General features: G+C 37.0%; 1 protein-coding gene across 2 annotated transcripts in view; it reads left to right on the forward strand.

Annotated features, from left to right (window-relative positions):
* Positions 1-1,281: 1,281 nt before the first annotated feature.
* The window catches only part of LOC138032479 (adhesion G-protein coupled receptor D1-like), a 48,600-nt gene continuing 32,870 nt past the window's right edge, over positions 1,282-17,011 (forward strand). The window contains exons 1-5 of one of the 2 annotated variants that reach the window (XM_068880182.1): positions 1,282-1,440; positions 2,648-3,204; positions 5,648-5,822; positions 6,205-6,321; positions 8,737-8,800. In XM_068880182.1, coding sequence (XP_068736283.1) covers positions 5,684-5,822; positions 6,205-6,321; positions 8,737-8,800 — 320 coding nt within the window. In that variant the 5' untranslated portion in view covers positions 1,282-1,440; positions 2,648-3,204; positions 5,648-5,683. Of the gene's footprint in view, positions 1,441-2,647; positions 3,205-4,114; positions 4,173-5,647; positions 5,823-6,204; positions 6,322-8,736; positions 8,801-17,011 lie in introns of those variants that run through there. The other variant, XM_068880183.1, reaches the window with a different exon arrangement.

A 17,011-nucleotide genomic window follows, 5' to 3' on the forward strand; every position in this document is an offset into this window, starting at 1 on the left:
ATTTTATTTTCCTGATTTTAATAGTTTAGTTAGCTATAATAGACCTAGCCGGATAACTCAAATCTCCTGGAATTAATATTCTTTGTGTATTGTATTTGCATGCCATGAATGTAGTATTCACATTTAAATGATATGGAAATGCCTGGAACAAAACTTTTTATTCTCAAAGGATTTGAATTGGGTACAACACTGAGTTAGCTGCTTAGATCTATTCATCAAAAGAGCGTAGAGATTGAATAGTGTTTCCACATGACGTCACGACGGCCATGTTGGTGCTGACCTAAACAGTGGAACGGCCGCCATGTTGGTGTACCCAACTGATCCTCCGGGAATTGAGAATTGAATTGTCATGCAAACGTTATCTTTTGTTTCGGTGGAAAAGCAAGGTTAATAATCACGCGAGTGAAAACACTCTATACAGGATGGTCACGGATTGCACAAAACAAGACATTTGAATTGATTTGCGTTAATTTGTTGATCACATTTTACAGTATCCCCAGTAGGGGAATAATTAGCGTTTTGTTTTGTTCAAAACAAAGAAAAATGCAAATTATTCCCGTTAACCTCGACTCTGTTCTTTTGTTGCTACACAATTGGAAACTAGCCTATTGGCGCTCCATCGCTAGAGGTCAAGACACTCAAATAAAAGTTACTTTCCTTTCCTAACGTAATGGGTGTCATTTAAAATGAGCACCTCTTGCTTAGCCGCCTGTGAGAAAAGAAAACATTGCAAATCTTAAAGAGGACATCAGAATTCGGAAAATCAAAACTCAAAAGTTCTACTTATCGTTTGCCTTATTTTGCCATTTCTGCTTGAAAATTTCCTTTGATATAAACAACAACGATAACGGGTACTGACGTGAGACGCGCGCAATCTCTTCTTCAGTTCAGTGGCATCACAAACTTCCTTGCAATGTGAGGTTTGTGACGTCATCGCAGGATCGGGCCCATGCCTCTCACGTCCATAGTCGTGGGACAGATGACTTCAACCTTTCTTTTACCAAAATTTTCTCCCACATTTAGGTGGACTCAAGCCGACCACAAGGGCGTACTACATAAATGAGAACAAAGTGAACTGGGCACAAGCCACTGAGCTCTGCCGGAAAAATGGTTCAATCTTGGCAGTGGTCGACTCGCAGCAAAAGATCGATAAGCTATCAAACATGCTTTCATCTCTAGGACATCAAAGCGGCAATGTCAAGTTCTGGATTGGGTTGAAAATTAATAAATCTATAGAGGAATTTGTGTGGAGCACTGGAGAGATTGTAGAAGAATCTTTCCTAAATTCTACATGTGGCATAAATCCAAACTTAAACAGAAGACTTTATTGGTGTTTTCTATTCAAGAATGTTAATGCTAATTCTTCGTGTTTCGAGGCAAGGTTATGTAGAAACGCTTTTCTAAGATTCGGCTTCATATGCCAGTCTTTATCTTCTGCAGGTAAGGCCAGCCAGCTCTAAATTCTTTTTTTAAAAATCTATTTTATCGTCAGTCTATTTTTTTATGAACTTCTCTCGATATTATAAATTGTGTCTACTGAAAGTTCTGCCAAATAGAGTAGCACTTAATTGACTCAGTTTTCCTCGAATATAACTAAAACCAATAACTACAATTTCAACTGAATTTCTCTCATAGAAACATTTGACGAGAGTTCTATCTCATTAATCGTAACTATTACAAAATTCTAGAATCTGATTGGTCATCAACAGCCCTGATTTCAGCATTAATCATAACCAATACAATTTTCTCAAATTTGATTGGTACATTAACTACTTTATTTTTCACTAATTATGGTTGAATCGGACAGTGAAATCGGACAGTGGGCTGTAATCGGATACGTGAAATCGAACAGTTACATCAGCCAATCATATTAAGTGTACTCAGCTTAATCCACCAATCACAATTTATCACAATCACCATAGCAACTACCACTTACCCTACCAAACTGAGATTTTCCAAAATGGACAAATTTGTAACATTAGACAGTGAAAAAGGAATGCATTAATTTTGTTTTCTCGGAAATTGTAATGGTTATGATCAATTGGTAACAGGACTTCGTGTCGTCCAATGTGGTCTGTAATCATACTCGTGATTAAACAAATCGGACTCCCGCTAAGAGGTCGTCCGATTTTGTCAATCACTCGTATGATTTCAGATCAAATTGGACGGTACGAAGTCCTATTACCATTATGAACTGTACTCCCCTAAATTGAAATCAACTGGAGTCGAAAAGTACATGGAATTGCATCTAGATTTCGCAAAATTTGCCAATACATGAAAAACATACATTTGAACTGCGGATAGACTCGGAAGCATGTAAAGAAATTTGATCGTCGCTTTTACAATCGAGCCGTAAGTATCAACGAAAAAAAGCCTGAAAATTCAGGCTTAAACGTGTTTTGAACACCTATCACGGGCTCCCTGTGGGTGCAAGTTCCACTGAAGCCTGATTTTTTGGGGGTTTTGTTTTGTAACTGCGTTGATAAAAAACCCCACATGCTTTTATCTGCTCTTCAAATATACGACTAGCTACGGCTTTATTCTAAAAAAAGCTTCATAGACAGCATCATAAATGATTACTAAAGTGGCTATTGAAAAAAATGTGTATTCATGATTCTAACAGATTGTTCATTAATCACCTCTGCAGAAGTGCCTTCCAACCTTTCTTCTACTATCTCTCCTATCACCTCACCAACAGAATCTGCTTCCAAGAAGTCAACTGTAACTTTAAATTCAAACATTGCTGTCGAACCGACATCAAGTCCTCTTGCAGAGGAATCTACGACAGCAGCATTGCAGTTTGCGGCACCAACTTCTAGAAACACAGCAACAAATGCCCTCCACGCTCAACCAACGCTGACTGTGTCTACACTTTCACAGTCAATTAGACCTCCGGACAACAGAAAAAGTATCACTACTTATGTTATTTCACACAACACAGCATGGACAACTACATTGCAGCCTGCGACATCTATTTCTACAAACATAGCAACAAATGTCCTCCATTCTCAAGCAACAGTGACCGCGTCTACACATTCAGAATCAATTAGAACTTACGACAACAGAAAAAGTATAACGAGTTCTGTTGTTTCACGGGAAAAAGTGGAGAGTCCCTTCAACGCCAAGTTAATTACTTCAACTTCTTCGTTTTTAAGTACCATTGCAGGTTTTGAGGTTAAAGATGGGACAGAAACGGATATTCCAGTAAGTTTCGACTACATTAAAAAGTAATATCCATGATCATCAACTGAATCCATTCAAAGGCTATGCACCACTCAATGAAAAAATATCACTCCAAAGGAAACTGACGGGTATCATGGGTAGTTAAATCTAAACGTTGATCATTTAAACCTAGTTTCGCAGTAACAAAACCACGTTCTGATTCATTTTCTTTTGGTATGATCATTGTTAAAGAAAACTAAAGACTGTTCACGAAGTCAAGACCGCAGTGACAAGAAGCAATTTGCTTAATCAACCAACTCCTAGAAAGTTCTATGGGTTAAAAGTATTGCTGAAAACCTCGGTCTAAGATTGAATTCCTTGAAATAATCAGTCGTGTCTTTCTTCGTGTTTGGATTGTTCCTGTTGTTTTGGGCATCTTAGTGAAACGAGGACCAATCCCGACAAATCAATCATCAAGACAGCAGAAGAGTTTTTAATTCGGAATCCGCAAAAATAAAATAACACATTCTTACATTCCCTCGAAGCTACAGAGACTACCCTCGTAAACTCGTGCAAATCCTGATTTTTATTCCCAGATTTTCAAAAATCATTTTATTGTTTTAAGGTGACTCTTCATAGTGTATGGAGTCTCGTTACTCATATGTCAATCGACATTCCAACATAAGATAAAAATCGTACTTGGTCTCACTTTGAAAACGAGGATTAAGTCACTTTCAATAATGACCCATTGGTACTTGATAGCAAAAGTTTTCCAGCGCTTATCGCCGGCTGAATGCATTTGTATCGTTATTTCATTTGTTAATTGATTTTGATGTCACGGTGGTCACTTGAAAACCTCTGTATTTCGTGACTGACGTACATCAACGTGCAACTGGAAAGAGAGTATAAACAGTTGGCTAAATTTTTTTATCGCTACCTTCTTTTGCCAGGTTTCAGAGTTTATTAATTTTGTGGCATCTCTTAATCCACGAGAACCGCAGTCGCTAGAGGTAAATATGCCAGAATCAACCCACAGACCGACAAGAAAGAGACTACCAGGCGTGAGGTGTTAAAAGAACCCTTAATTCTTCCTCTTCGGTTTTCTTTATTTGCGTTCAAAAGACCTTGAAGGGGTTAAAGCGGACAATAGAATGTCGATTAAACAAATGCGTTGCGTCGTTTAGCAAATTTAACTCCTTTGGAGGGGGAGGGTTCGCTTTTGTTACACACGTTTGCCATTATTTTTTAACATGTTTATTAAAATTCCCTGCTGTTTGTTGAAATGAAAGGATTCTATGAATCAACTCGCGGTTCGGATCTCAACCGAATTCAACTCAGATTCTAGATATCAAATCGCGAATGCAAATAATTTATGGGATATCAAATTTAATGAACTCGATGTGACGACGGTAGATTAAAAATTATCTTTATTTTTAAAAATCAAAAATGGTTTCCATGGAGCATTTTTAATGCCAATTTTTTAAATGCGCTGATTACTGACTGTGGCATAACATGTCGTCACATTTACCTCTGCCTCAAACACAACACTAACACAAAGGGAGGGGCAGCTGTAAACAGGCTACGTTAAACAGTCTCTAAGTCGTTCATTGACCTTCATGCATTGGACTTCACATAGAAAATTGATGAACAAATTGCGTTTGAGTATTCAGGTCAGTAAAATTAGGTTAAACAAGATCGTCTTCTTGCTTTACAACAACTGCTGATTGTTAAAGCTCCTGAACTATAGTGCTTCTACGTTTAGTTTTGCAACATAAAAAGTAGGAAACTTACCAACAACAATTGTATGAACTATCTTTTTCATAATTCTACCAACCATAAAAGAAATGAGGAACTTCGCAATTCCGTATTGGGCATTCCTTTTATGGTTTGTAGAATTGTGTGGGCTAAAACTGCCGGACTTTGAAGTTCGTCACTATCTTTTCTTCATTGTAATTCATAATATATCTGTTATAATATGCGCGATTACTTAGCGTGTTAACGACCAGCTTGAAAGCCTCAGTGCACCGATAGGTTACACGCAAAAACCAACGTTCACAAAAGAGTATGATCACTGCGCACATCTTAATGCCTTGATCTTCTTACTCCCACAGTTTAAAATGACAAAAAAAAACAAAAAATATCATTAAATATGACTTCAATGCTCTCAATATCTCCACCGTAGTTAATGCATGGAGATGGTTATGAAACTCGACAAGTTCTTTTGTTTGATGTATTTTGTCCGTATTTTTTAACCTTGCCCCTGCACAAAACACACCTATTTTCGATACGATAACCAATCAAATCCTTCGATTAAATCATGCGCGACTAATTTGGGAACCCATGCGAGACCAAAACAAAAGATTGTGTAGGGTCACGGTCAATTCAACATCGATTGCGACAACATTGTTCTCGCTAGGTTTCATAACCAGTCCCTCGATTAACTGTCTCCACGGAAAGTTTGCAATCAAAGTGTTTTTCTTTACAGCTCCTTACAGATGAGTATCGACATTTTGCGATATCCATGAAGACAAGTGGAAACAAAGACATTGAAAAGAACGTGATTGAATCAGTACAAGCCATCGAAGACTTCGCATTTAAATATGCTTCCTTTAATTTGAATTCCTCCAAAACCCAGGAAAGAAAAGAAAATCAACATATTGGTAAGAAGTCTTGTTCAAGGCAATTAGGTATTCTTCACATGGCGGCACATTTAGGGCGCGTTCGATTGACCCTATTCCGATATTCCGATACTGATCATGACGACATTGTCCACGTGGTTGTAGTAATGGAAGATAGCTTAAAAGTACGTAAAACAACTGATGTGGCTCTAACGTGTGTTTACTGGTTTGTCTAAAATATAAAACAAGAAATATGAAGATATATATCAAATGGGAGATAACAGCCATATGGGCATTGTCAGTCCGTAGCAAGAAATTCTCCGAACACTTTTCCCGCGACAGCGCGGACTTTCCGGCGTCCAATTTGATTGCCATTGATTTAATATAATTCTTGTTAACTTTTTGATCCATCTTTTACTTACAGTTATTCAGCTATCACTTGTACCTAAGGGTTACACACAAAACTTTACGTTCACAAACGATTACGAGGAAGATGAAGCAGCGAGAATTACATTGCCTTCCCATATATTTCGTAATCAAGGTAACTATCCCAATCATTATGACAAAAATAAAGAAAAACGCATACTGATTTGTCAATTTAGTGAAATACTGTGCAGTTTTCGCGGTTAGCAGGAAATGCAGATCTGTTTTAATGTTAGTCAGCGGTAGTGAGGTCTTGTGCATGTGCTAGCCTAGAAGATTCTATCGGGAACAAAATAAACTCGGCAAACAACCTCTTCTGATGTTGTTACCCAAAAAGGGAAAATTCAGTAAATAAAAAAAAAAAAAATATATATATATATATACATATATATATATATATATATAACTACAGGAGAGTTCCACACTGATAAATCCAGAATAGAGCTCAACAATAATGGAGCGGTAATAACAATGTTTTTCTACTCAACCTAATATAGTTTCATATGGACTTTAATACAGGTCTGTTTCGTAGACCAACAAGGAGTTGGACCACTCATCAGTTAAATTCCATGTACACTGTAGCATCGCTGGGGTTTATATACATCAGTAGCTTGATCGTTACAAGATTCAAACTTGAAAAACAATAGTAAAAAAGCATTTGTAAATTTATGATTGGTTGTTGAGGATGCGATTGAACCTAAGGAGAGAATTTCGCTTGTGCCTGCAAGTTGATACGAGTTCATTACGTTTGTTGAGCGTTGCCATGTCCGGTTTATATAGAATATAGAATTTCTCGATACTACATAGATTACATCGTTTAGTAAGGTTGCTATAAGATTTGGCCTTGGCTAGAATTTTCCAGGAGATTGCGAAGTCTTTCTTTTGATCTTTTAGCTGCCATAGATGTTTGCTCAGTTCGGTGTCATTCTTTTTGCTTTCGTTTTTGAATGACATTTGGTGGTTTCGCCATCTCGTCTTGAACTCAGTGGCGGTGAGGCCGACGTACGTCTCTGTGCTTTCGGCGGTCGTGATGGTGGCTTGATACACTACTTCCTTGACTAAGCATTGTCCTTTCAAAGGGCATTTGTCTGGTACTCTGCAGTTGCAGAGTTTGGTGGGTGTTTGTTGTGGAGGTGGTATGTTCTGGCTTAGGATGGTTTTGTTGTGTCCATCGATGATCTGTTTTATGTTTGGTGAACAACTATAACTTAGCTTAAGATTGTTTTTGTTAAACAGTTTTCTTAATTTATGGTTCGGTGGGAAGCACCTCTGGATCAAATTTCGAAATTCTCTTCCTATGTTGGTTTGAACATTTTTACTAAATGGTGGGTTGAACCAAATTATGTTTCTTTGCCTCTTTCTCTTGTGAGTGGTGGATTTTGGTGACTGCTGTGGTGGGGTGAATTTGAGGGTGTATGAATAACCGCTTTTCTGCAACGCTTCTTGGTAGGGCGGTGCTGCCTCTTTGAAGGCTTCCTCGTCTGATGAGATTTCAGATAATCTCTTATTAATTGCCTCAGGGATGTTCTTTATTATGCAAGGGGGATGGTTAGATTTGCTGTGGACATAGAGCGGAGTTGTTGCAGGCTTCGAATATGGCTTGTACTTCTCAGTGGTTAAGTCTAATGTTACGTCAAGGAAATTTACGACCTTTTTGTTGGCCTCAACAGTAATGCGTAGGTTGTTTTTGGCGAACACTTTGCATATTTCTTTTTTGATTTTTTCGATTTTTTGTGGGGTTTGGTCGATTACTGCTAAGCCGTCATCTCTGTAAAGCCCAATTTCCATGCCGTGAGAAACTGCTTTAAGCTGCGAGAGCATGTAGATCCCTACTAATTCACACGTTTCAGCTCCATCATAACTACCCATGGTGACGTCGAAGAGCGTACCGGTGTTTCTCTTCTGCCAAGGGTTTCCGTTGTTGAAAAGAAGGGATTGTTTAGCTTGTAAGATTATGTGACGATCATCATCTGAAATGGTCACATAATTGGTTGCGAAGTCAAGGGCACTACTCCATACATTTGCCGTCTTGTAAGTCATTTTTGGCTATCATTCCTGCGCTGGGAAGGTGGAAAGGGTTTTATACAGCACGATTACTTCTCAATAGGCCACTTTCGATAAATTAAAATTCAGCTTGAAAGAAAGGTTTAGAGGATGAAGACAAAGGAAAGTGGATGATATGCTAATATATTTTTTCGCATTCATTGCAACTTGTTTCTATTGATGGTTTGCATTTGATGTCAAGGCGGCCATGTTGGTGTACAGAACAATGCAGTAAACTGTCTTTTTAGAATTGTACTCTATTGTTGTGCCAAAGGTCTGGGGCCATTTTCTATTGTTTTGTACTCCAACATCGCCGTCTTATCACGTGGATGCAAACCAAGAATTGCTTTTGTTCTCTCTGCCTCACTATCAAGTTGAATATTGATATTTTTCGAAAATGGTCTATGCTGAAACGTGAATCACGCTCAAGGTTACACTCCTCAATTTTAAAAACGTAGCAGTTAATTCTCTTTTTTCTCTACAATTTTAGACACTGTTGTCTTCAACGCCCTGTATCCTGACCTACATAAATATCTCGCAAACTCTATTGCAAGGTAAGCTTGTGGCTCTTAAATATATAGAATACAAACTGCATTCTTTCCCACGAGGCATTACACATGAAAACACATCGTCTTAGCGGACGTGTGAGACGTCTTAGACGTCCTCTAGTATAAAAGGCGGCCAATGAGTTGTGAGAATGTATCACCACTTTGAGGGATGTAGTAATGTCGCCTAGTAGTGTATGGATGCTTGTAACAGACTTAAACGGTAAAAACTGAAATACTCTTCCCAAAATAGGTGTACACATAACCAAAAAATATTTCTTAGAACTCGGCTTTCCCTTGTTTAATGTGAATCACGTCCATAATATGGCTACTGAATTCGACATTTAAAGAATGCATGGCTTATTCTTGTTGAGGCGTGCAGACAAAAGGAGTAAAATTCCCATTCAAGTGCAAATGCTACTTGCGTGAAGTACCATGAATAAGAAAAAGACTGAAGGTAAATAATGACATTGTTTCTGCGCTTCGTCCTGCAAACAACTGAGGATACATTCTTTAGTTCAAAGTTAATAAGGGTAAGTAAGTTAATTGATCCAAGTTTAATATACTTATTTGATTAGATGGTACCTTATTACCTTATCGAAGAAGTTGAAAATTTTAGAATGCATTTCACACACGGCTTATTGTTATCAAGAAAGAATATTCTGATTAGACATTGTTCAGGAACGTAGCAAGATTCAAACCCTGTCTTCAATGATAAGATCTAAAGTGGCTACATTGGATGTAACACTGGCGATTGAATAGAGTTTATTATGAGGTGAAACAATCAGTGCTCGCTTTACTCCAGAATCCTTCATTGACTTTAACGTCATATTTGTGACCGCTTTGAGCCCAGAAAGTAAAAGAATTTCTTCGCTCAGGTTGTTTGGGTGATCCGAAGTAATTCGGAATCCTGTTTTGTGGGAGATCAGAAAATCTGAATCCTCTCCTGTGTTGTTTGGGAGATCAGAAATTTTGAATCGTCTCTCGTTTTCTATAGGGGAACCTCTCAAGACAAGAAATTCCGAAAATCATTTGGTTTCTTATGCATGGCTTAAACATTAGAGTGAAGTTCCAATAAAGAATAGAACATTGGTTTGAAGAATTTTTGGATTCCTTGCAAGTAGGGAAACGTTTCGTGTGAGTTTTAACACAGGTTGAAAATTCAGAATACATTGCAAAAGTCGTCTTCGGAATTTAGTGGCAATCATACATTTCCATCTTAGCTCTACTTTTCACTTTAAGCCAATTTTACACCCATTTCCAATGGAAGTTCTAACCCCTTTTAGGTTCTTAACGGTGTAATGTAGTTTTTAGAAGACGTTTTCGCTGATCAATATAAATGCATGAAAGCATGAGAATGTAGCCGCTGTCTTTTTCAAATGAAGCGTAACATCTCTTTAATATCCAAATATACTTCTGGAGTCTTTTAACGTGATATGTAGGAAGGTCCACCGCAAGAAGTCCTCCAGAAAGTCCCACACTCTTTTATGTGGTGATTTGCTCGGTAACCATGTCGGTTCTTTAGAACTCGCCTTTCTCTTGTTTAATGTGAATCACGTCAATGGTAATTTGGTAATAGGCCTTTTTCGATATATTAAAATTCAGCTTGATAGCGAGTCAGTGAGGACAAAGACAAAGAAAAGTGGATGATATGTAAATATTTTTGACATTAATTACCACGTGTTTCTATTGTCTTTGTCCTCACTGCCTCACTTTCAAGCTGAATATTTGATATATCGAAAATGGCCTATTGTAAGAATGTAGCCGCTGTCTTCTGCAAATGAAGCGTAACATCTCTTTAATATTCAAATGATATTTCTAGAGTCTTTTTGAGTAGCATTTTTAACCCCTTTTAGGTCTCTTAACAGTCTAATATAGTTTTAAGAAGACGTCTTCGCCGACCAATGCTGAGAGATTAAATAAATTGATGGGATGTTTATCATCAAGTCTTCATCAGAAACAAAAGTGTGTTTGTCGGGGAGAGGCGCCTTAAATCACATCTCAAAAAAAAAAAAAAAAAAAAAAAAAAAACAAGGTAGATCGGATGTCTTTTGTACTGACGTGAATAAAATTTCTTTTAATTTACTTTGCAATGAAGCATAACATCTCTTCAGATTCTATTATTCTTTTAGAATAGGACTTGGTATGTTTATCAATGCATAATAAGTCATCGCCGACACGTCTTAGCGGACGTGTGAGACGTCTTAGACGTTCTCTAATATAAATACGGCCAATCAGTTGTGATAATGTATCACCACCTTTGAAGTGTAGTAATGTCGCCAAGTAGTGTATGGATGCTTGTAACAGACTTAAACAGTAAAAAGTGAAATACTCTTCCCAAAATAACTGTACACATACCCAAAAAATATTCTTTAGAACTCGGCTTTCTCTTGTTTAATGTGAATCACGTCCATAATATGGCTACTGAATTTGACAATTAAAGAATGCATGGCTTATTCTTGTTGAGGCGTGCAGACAAAAGGAGTAAAATTCCCATTCAAGTGCAAATCCTACTTGCGTTAAGTACCATGAATAAGAAAAAGACTGAAGATAAATACTGACATTGTTTCTGCGCCTCGTCCTGCAAACAACTGAGGATACATTCTTCAGTTCAAAGTTAATAAGGGTAAGTAAGTGAATTGATCCAAGTTTAATATACTCATTTGATTAGATCGTACCTTATTAACTTATCGAAGAAGTTGAAAATTTTGGAATGCATTTCACACACGGCTTATTGTTATCAAGAAAGGATATTCTGATTAGACATTGTTCAGGCAGGTAGCAAGATTCAAACCCTGTCTTCAATGATAAGATCTAAAGTAGCTACATTGGATGTAACACTGGCGATTGAATAGAGTTTATTATGAGGTGAAACAATCAGTGCTCGCTTTACTCCAGAATCCTTCATTGACTTTAACGTCATATTTGTGACCGCTTTGAGCCAGGAAAGTAAAAGAATTTCTTCGCTCAGGTTGTTTGGGTGATCCGAAGTTCTGATTCCTTTCGGGACTATGTTTTTGGGGGATCATAAATTCGGAATCCTGTTTTGTGGGAGATCAGAAAATCTGAATCCTCTCCTGTGTTGTTTGGGAGATCAGAAATTTTGAATCGTCTCTCGTTTTCTATAGGGGAACCTCTCAAGACAAGAAATTCCGAAAATCATTTGGTTTCTTATGCATGGCTTAAACATTAGAGTAAAGTTCCAATAAAGAATAAAACATTGGTTGAAAGAATTTTTGGATTCCTTGCAAGTAGGGAAACGTTTCGTGTGAGTTTTAACACAGGTTGAAAATTCAGAATACATTGCAAAAGTCGTCTTCGGAATTTAGTGGCAATCATACATTTCCATCTTAGCTCTACTTTTCACTTTAAGCCAATTTTACACCCATTTCCAATGGAAGTTCTAACCCCTTTTAGGTTCTTAACGGTGTAATGTAGTTTTTAGAAGACGTTTTCGCTGATCAATGTAAATGCATGAAAGCATGAGAATGTAGCCGCTGTCTTTTTCAAATGAAGCGTAACATCTCTTTAATATCCAAATATACTTCTGGAGTCTTTTAACGTGATATGTAGGAAGGTCCACCGCAAGAAGTCCTCCAGAAAGTCCCACACTCTTTTATGTGGTGATTTGCTCGGTAACCATGTCGGTTCTTTAGAACTCGCCTTTCTCTTGTTTAATGTGAATCACGTCAATGGTAATTTGGTAATAAGCCTTTTTCGATATATTAAAATTCAGCTTGATAGCGAGTCAGTGAGGACAAAGACAAAGGAAAGTGGATGATATGTAAATATTTTTCACATTAATTCCCACGTGTTTCTATTGTCTTTGTCCTCACTGCCTCACTTTCAAGCTGAATATTTTATATATCGAAAATGGCCTATTGTAAGAATGTAGCCGCTGTCTTCTGCAAATGAAGCGTAACATCTCTTTAATATTCAAAGGTATTTCTAGAGTCTTTTTGAGTAGCATTTTTAACCCCTTTTAGATCTCTTAACAGTCTAACTTAATGATAGTTTTTTAGAAGACGTCTTCGCCGACCAATGCTGAAACATTAAATAAAATGATGGGATGTTTGTCATCAAGTCTTCATCAGAAACAAAAGTGTGTTTGTCGGGGAGAGGCGCCTTAAATCAAATCTCAAAAAAAAAAAAAACAAGGTAGATCGGATGTCTTTTGTACTGACGTAAATAAAATTTCTTTTAATTTACTTTGCAATGAAGCATAACATCTCTTCAGATTCTATTATTCTTTTAGAATAGGACTTGGTATGTCTATCAATGCATAATAAGTCATCGCCGACACGTCTTAGCGGACGTGTGAGACGTCTTAGACGTCCTCTCGTATAAAAGGCGGCCAATGAGTTGTGATAATGTATCACCACCTTTGAAGTGTAGTAATGTCGCCAAGTAGTGTATGGATGCTTGTAACAGACTTAAACAGTAAAAAGTGAAATACTCTTCCCAAAATAACTGTACACATACCCAAAAAATATTCTTTAGAACTCGGCTTTCTCTTGTTTAATGTGAATCACGTCCATAATATGGCTACTGAATTTGACAATTAAAGAATGCATGGCTTATTCTTGTTGAGGCGTGCAGACAAAAGGAGTAAAATTCCCATTCAAGTGCAAATGCTACTTGCGTGAAGTACCATGAATAAGAAAAAGACTGAAGGTAAATAATGACATTGTTTCTGCGCTTCGTCCTGCAAACAACTGAGGATACATTCTTTAGTTCAAAGTTAATAAGGGTAAGTAAGTTAATTGATCCAAGTTTAATATACTTATTTGATAAGATGGTACCTTATTACCTTATCGAAGAAGTTGAAAATTTTAGAATGCATTTCACACACGGCTTATTGTTATCAAGAAAGAATATTCTGATTAGACATTGTTCAGGAACGTAGCAAGATTCAAACCCTGTCTTCAATGATAAGATCTAAAGTGGCTACATTGGATGTAACACTGGCGATTGAATAGAGTTTATTATGAGGTGAAACAATCAGTGCTCGCTTTACTCCAGAATCCTTCATTGACTTTAACGTCATATTTGTGACCGCTTTGAGCCCAGAAAGTAAAAGAATTTCTTCGCTCAGGTTGTTTGGGTGATCCGAAGTTCTGATTCCTTTCGGGACTATGTTCTTGGGGGATCATAAATTCGGAATCCTGTTTTGTGGGAGATCAGAAAATCTGAATCCTCTCCTGTGTTGTTTGGGAGATCAGAAATTTTGAATCGTCTCTCGTTTTCTATAGGGGAACCTCTCAAGACAAGAAATTCCGAAAATCATTTGGTTTCTTATGCATGGCTTAAACATTAGAGTAAAGTTCCAATAAAGAATAAAACATTGGTTGAAAGAATTTTTGGATTAATTGCAAATAGGGAAACATTTCGTGTGACTTTTAACACAGGTTTAAAATTGAGAATACATTGCAAAAGTCGTCTTTGGAATTTAGTGGCAATCATAGATTTCCATCTAACCTCTACTTTTCACTTTAGGCCAATTTTACACCCATTTCCAATGGAAGGTCTAACCCCTTTTAGGTTCTTAACGGTGTAATGTAGTTTTTAGAAGACGTTTTCGCTGATCAATGTAAATGCATGAAAGCATGAGAATGTAGCCGCTGTCTTTTTCAAATGAAGCGTAACATCTCTTTAATATCCAAATATACTTCTGGAGTCTTTTAACGTGATATGTAGGAAGGTCCACCGCAAGAAGTCCTCCAGAAAGTCCCACACTCTTTTATGTGGTGATTTGCTCGGTAACCATGTCGGTTCTTTAGAACTCGCCTTTCTCTTGTTTAATGTGAATCACGTCAATGGTAATTTGGTAATAAGCCTTTTTCGATGTATTAAAATTCAGCTTGATAGCGAGTCAGTGAGGACAAAGACAAAGGAAAGTGGATGATATGTAAATATTTTTCACATTAATTCCCACGTGTTTCTATTGTCTTTGTCCTCACTGTCTCACTTTCAAGCTGAATATTTCATATATCGAAAATGGCCTATTGTAAGAATGTAGCCGCTGTCTTCTGCAAATGAAGCTTAACATCTCTTTAATATTCAAATGATATTTCTAGAGTCTTTTTGAGTAGCATTTTTAACCCCTTTTAGATCTCTTAACAGTCTAACTTAATGATAGTTTTTTAGAAGACGTCTTCGCCGACCAATGCTGAAAGATTAAATAAAGTGAAGGGATGTTTATGATCAAGTCTTCATCAGAAACAAAAGTGTATATGTCGGGGAGAGGCACCTTAAATCACATCTCAAAAAAAAAAAAAAAAAAAAAAAAAAAAAACAAGGTAGATCGGATGTCTTTTGTACTGACGTGAATAAAATTTCTTTTAATTTACTTTGCAATGAAGCATAACATCTCTTCAGATTCTATTATTCTTTTAGAATAGGACTTGGTATGTTTATCAATGCATAATAAGTCATCGCCGACACGTCTTAGCGGACGTGTGAGACGTCTTAGACGTCCTCTAGTATAAAAGGCGGCCAATCAGTTGTGATAATGTATCACCACCTTTGAAGTGTAGTAATGTCGCCAAGTAGTGTATGGATGCTTGTAACAGACTTAAACAGTAAAAAGTGAAATACTCTTCCCAAAATAACTGTACACATACCCAAAAAATATTCTTTAGAACTCGGCTTTCTCTTGTTTAATGTGAATCACGTCCATAATATGGCTACTGAATTTGACAATTAAAGAATGCATGGCTTATTCTTGTTGAGGCGTGCAGACAAAAGGAGTAAAATTCCCATTCAAGTGCAAATCCTACTTGCGTTAAGTACCATGAATAAGAAAAAGACTGAAGATAAATACTGACATTGTTTCTGCGCCTCGTCCTGCAAACAACTGAGGATACATTCTTCAGTTCAAAGTTAATAAGGGTAAGTAAGTGAATTGATCCAAGTTTAATATACTCATTTGATTAGATCGTACCTTATTAACTTATCGAAGAAGTTGAAAATTTTAGAATGCATTTCACACACGGCTTATTGTTATCAAGAAAGAATATTCTGATTAGACATTGTTCAGGAACGTAGCAAGATTCAAACCCTGTCTTCAATGATAAGATCTAAAGTAGCTACATTGGATGTAACACTGGCGATTGAATAGAGTTTATTATGAGGTGAAACAATCAGTGCTCGCTTTACTCCAGAATCCTTCATTGACTTTAACGTCATATTTGTGACCGCTTTGAGCCCAGAAAGTAAAAGAATTTCTTCGCTCAGGTTGTTTGGGTGATCCGAAGTAATTCGGAATCCTGTTTTGTGGGAGATCAGAAAATCTGAATCCTCTCCTGTGTTGTTTGGGAGATCAGAAATTTTGAATCGTCTCTCGTTTTCTATAGGGGAACCTCTCAAGACAAGAAATTCCGAAAATCATTTGGTTTCTTATGCATGGCTTAAACATTAGAGTGAAGTTCCAATAAAGAATAGAACATTGGTTTGAAGAATTTTTGGATTCCTTGCAAGTAGGGAAACGTTTCGTGTGAGTTTTAACACAGGTTGAAAATTCAGAATACATTGCAAAAGTCGTCTTCGGAATTTAGTGGCAATCATACATTTCCATCTTAGCTCTACTTTTCACTTTAAGCCAATTTTACACCCATTTCCAATGGAAGTTCTAACCCCTTTTAGGTTCTTAACGGTGTAATGTAGTTTTTAGAAGACGTTTTCGCTGATCAATATAAATGCATGAAAGCATGAGAATGTAGCCGCTGTCTTTTTCAAATGAAGCGTAACATCTCTTTAATATCCAAATATACTTCTGGAGTCTTTTAACGTGATATGTAGGAAGGTCCACCGCAAGAAGTCCTCCAGAAAGTCCCACACTCTTTTATGTGGTGATTTGCTCGGTAACCATGTCGGTTCTTTAGAACTCGCCTTTCTCTTGTTTAATGTGAATCACGTCAATGGTAATTTGGTAATAGGCCTTTTTCGATATATTAAAATTCAGCTTGATAGCGAGTCAGTGAGGACAAAGACAAAGAAAAGTGGATGATATGTAAATATTTTTGACATTAATTACCACGTGTTTCTATTGTCTTTGTCCTCACTGCCTCACTTTCAAGCTGAATATTTGATATATCGAAAATGGCCTATTGTAAGAATGTAGCCGCTGTCTTCTGCAAATGAAGCTTAACATCTCTTTAATATTCAAATGATATTTCTAGAGTCTTTTTGAGTAGCATTTTTAACCCCTTTTAGATCTCT

This window comes from Montipora capricornis, chromosome 14, assembly GCF_036669925.1.
Source record: "Montipora capricornis isolate CH-2021 chromosome 14, ASM3666992v2, whole genome shotgun sequence".
NCBI lineage: Eukaryota > Metazoa > Cnidaria > Anthozoa > Scleractinia > Acroporidae > Montipora > Montipora capricornis.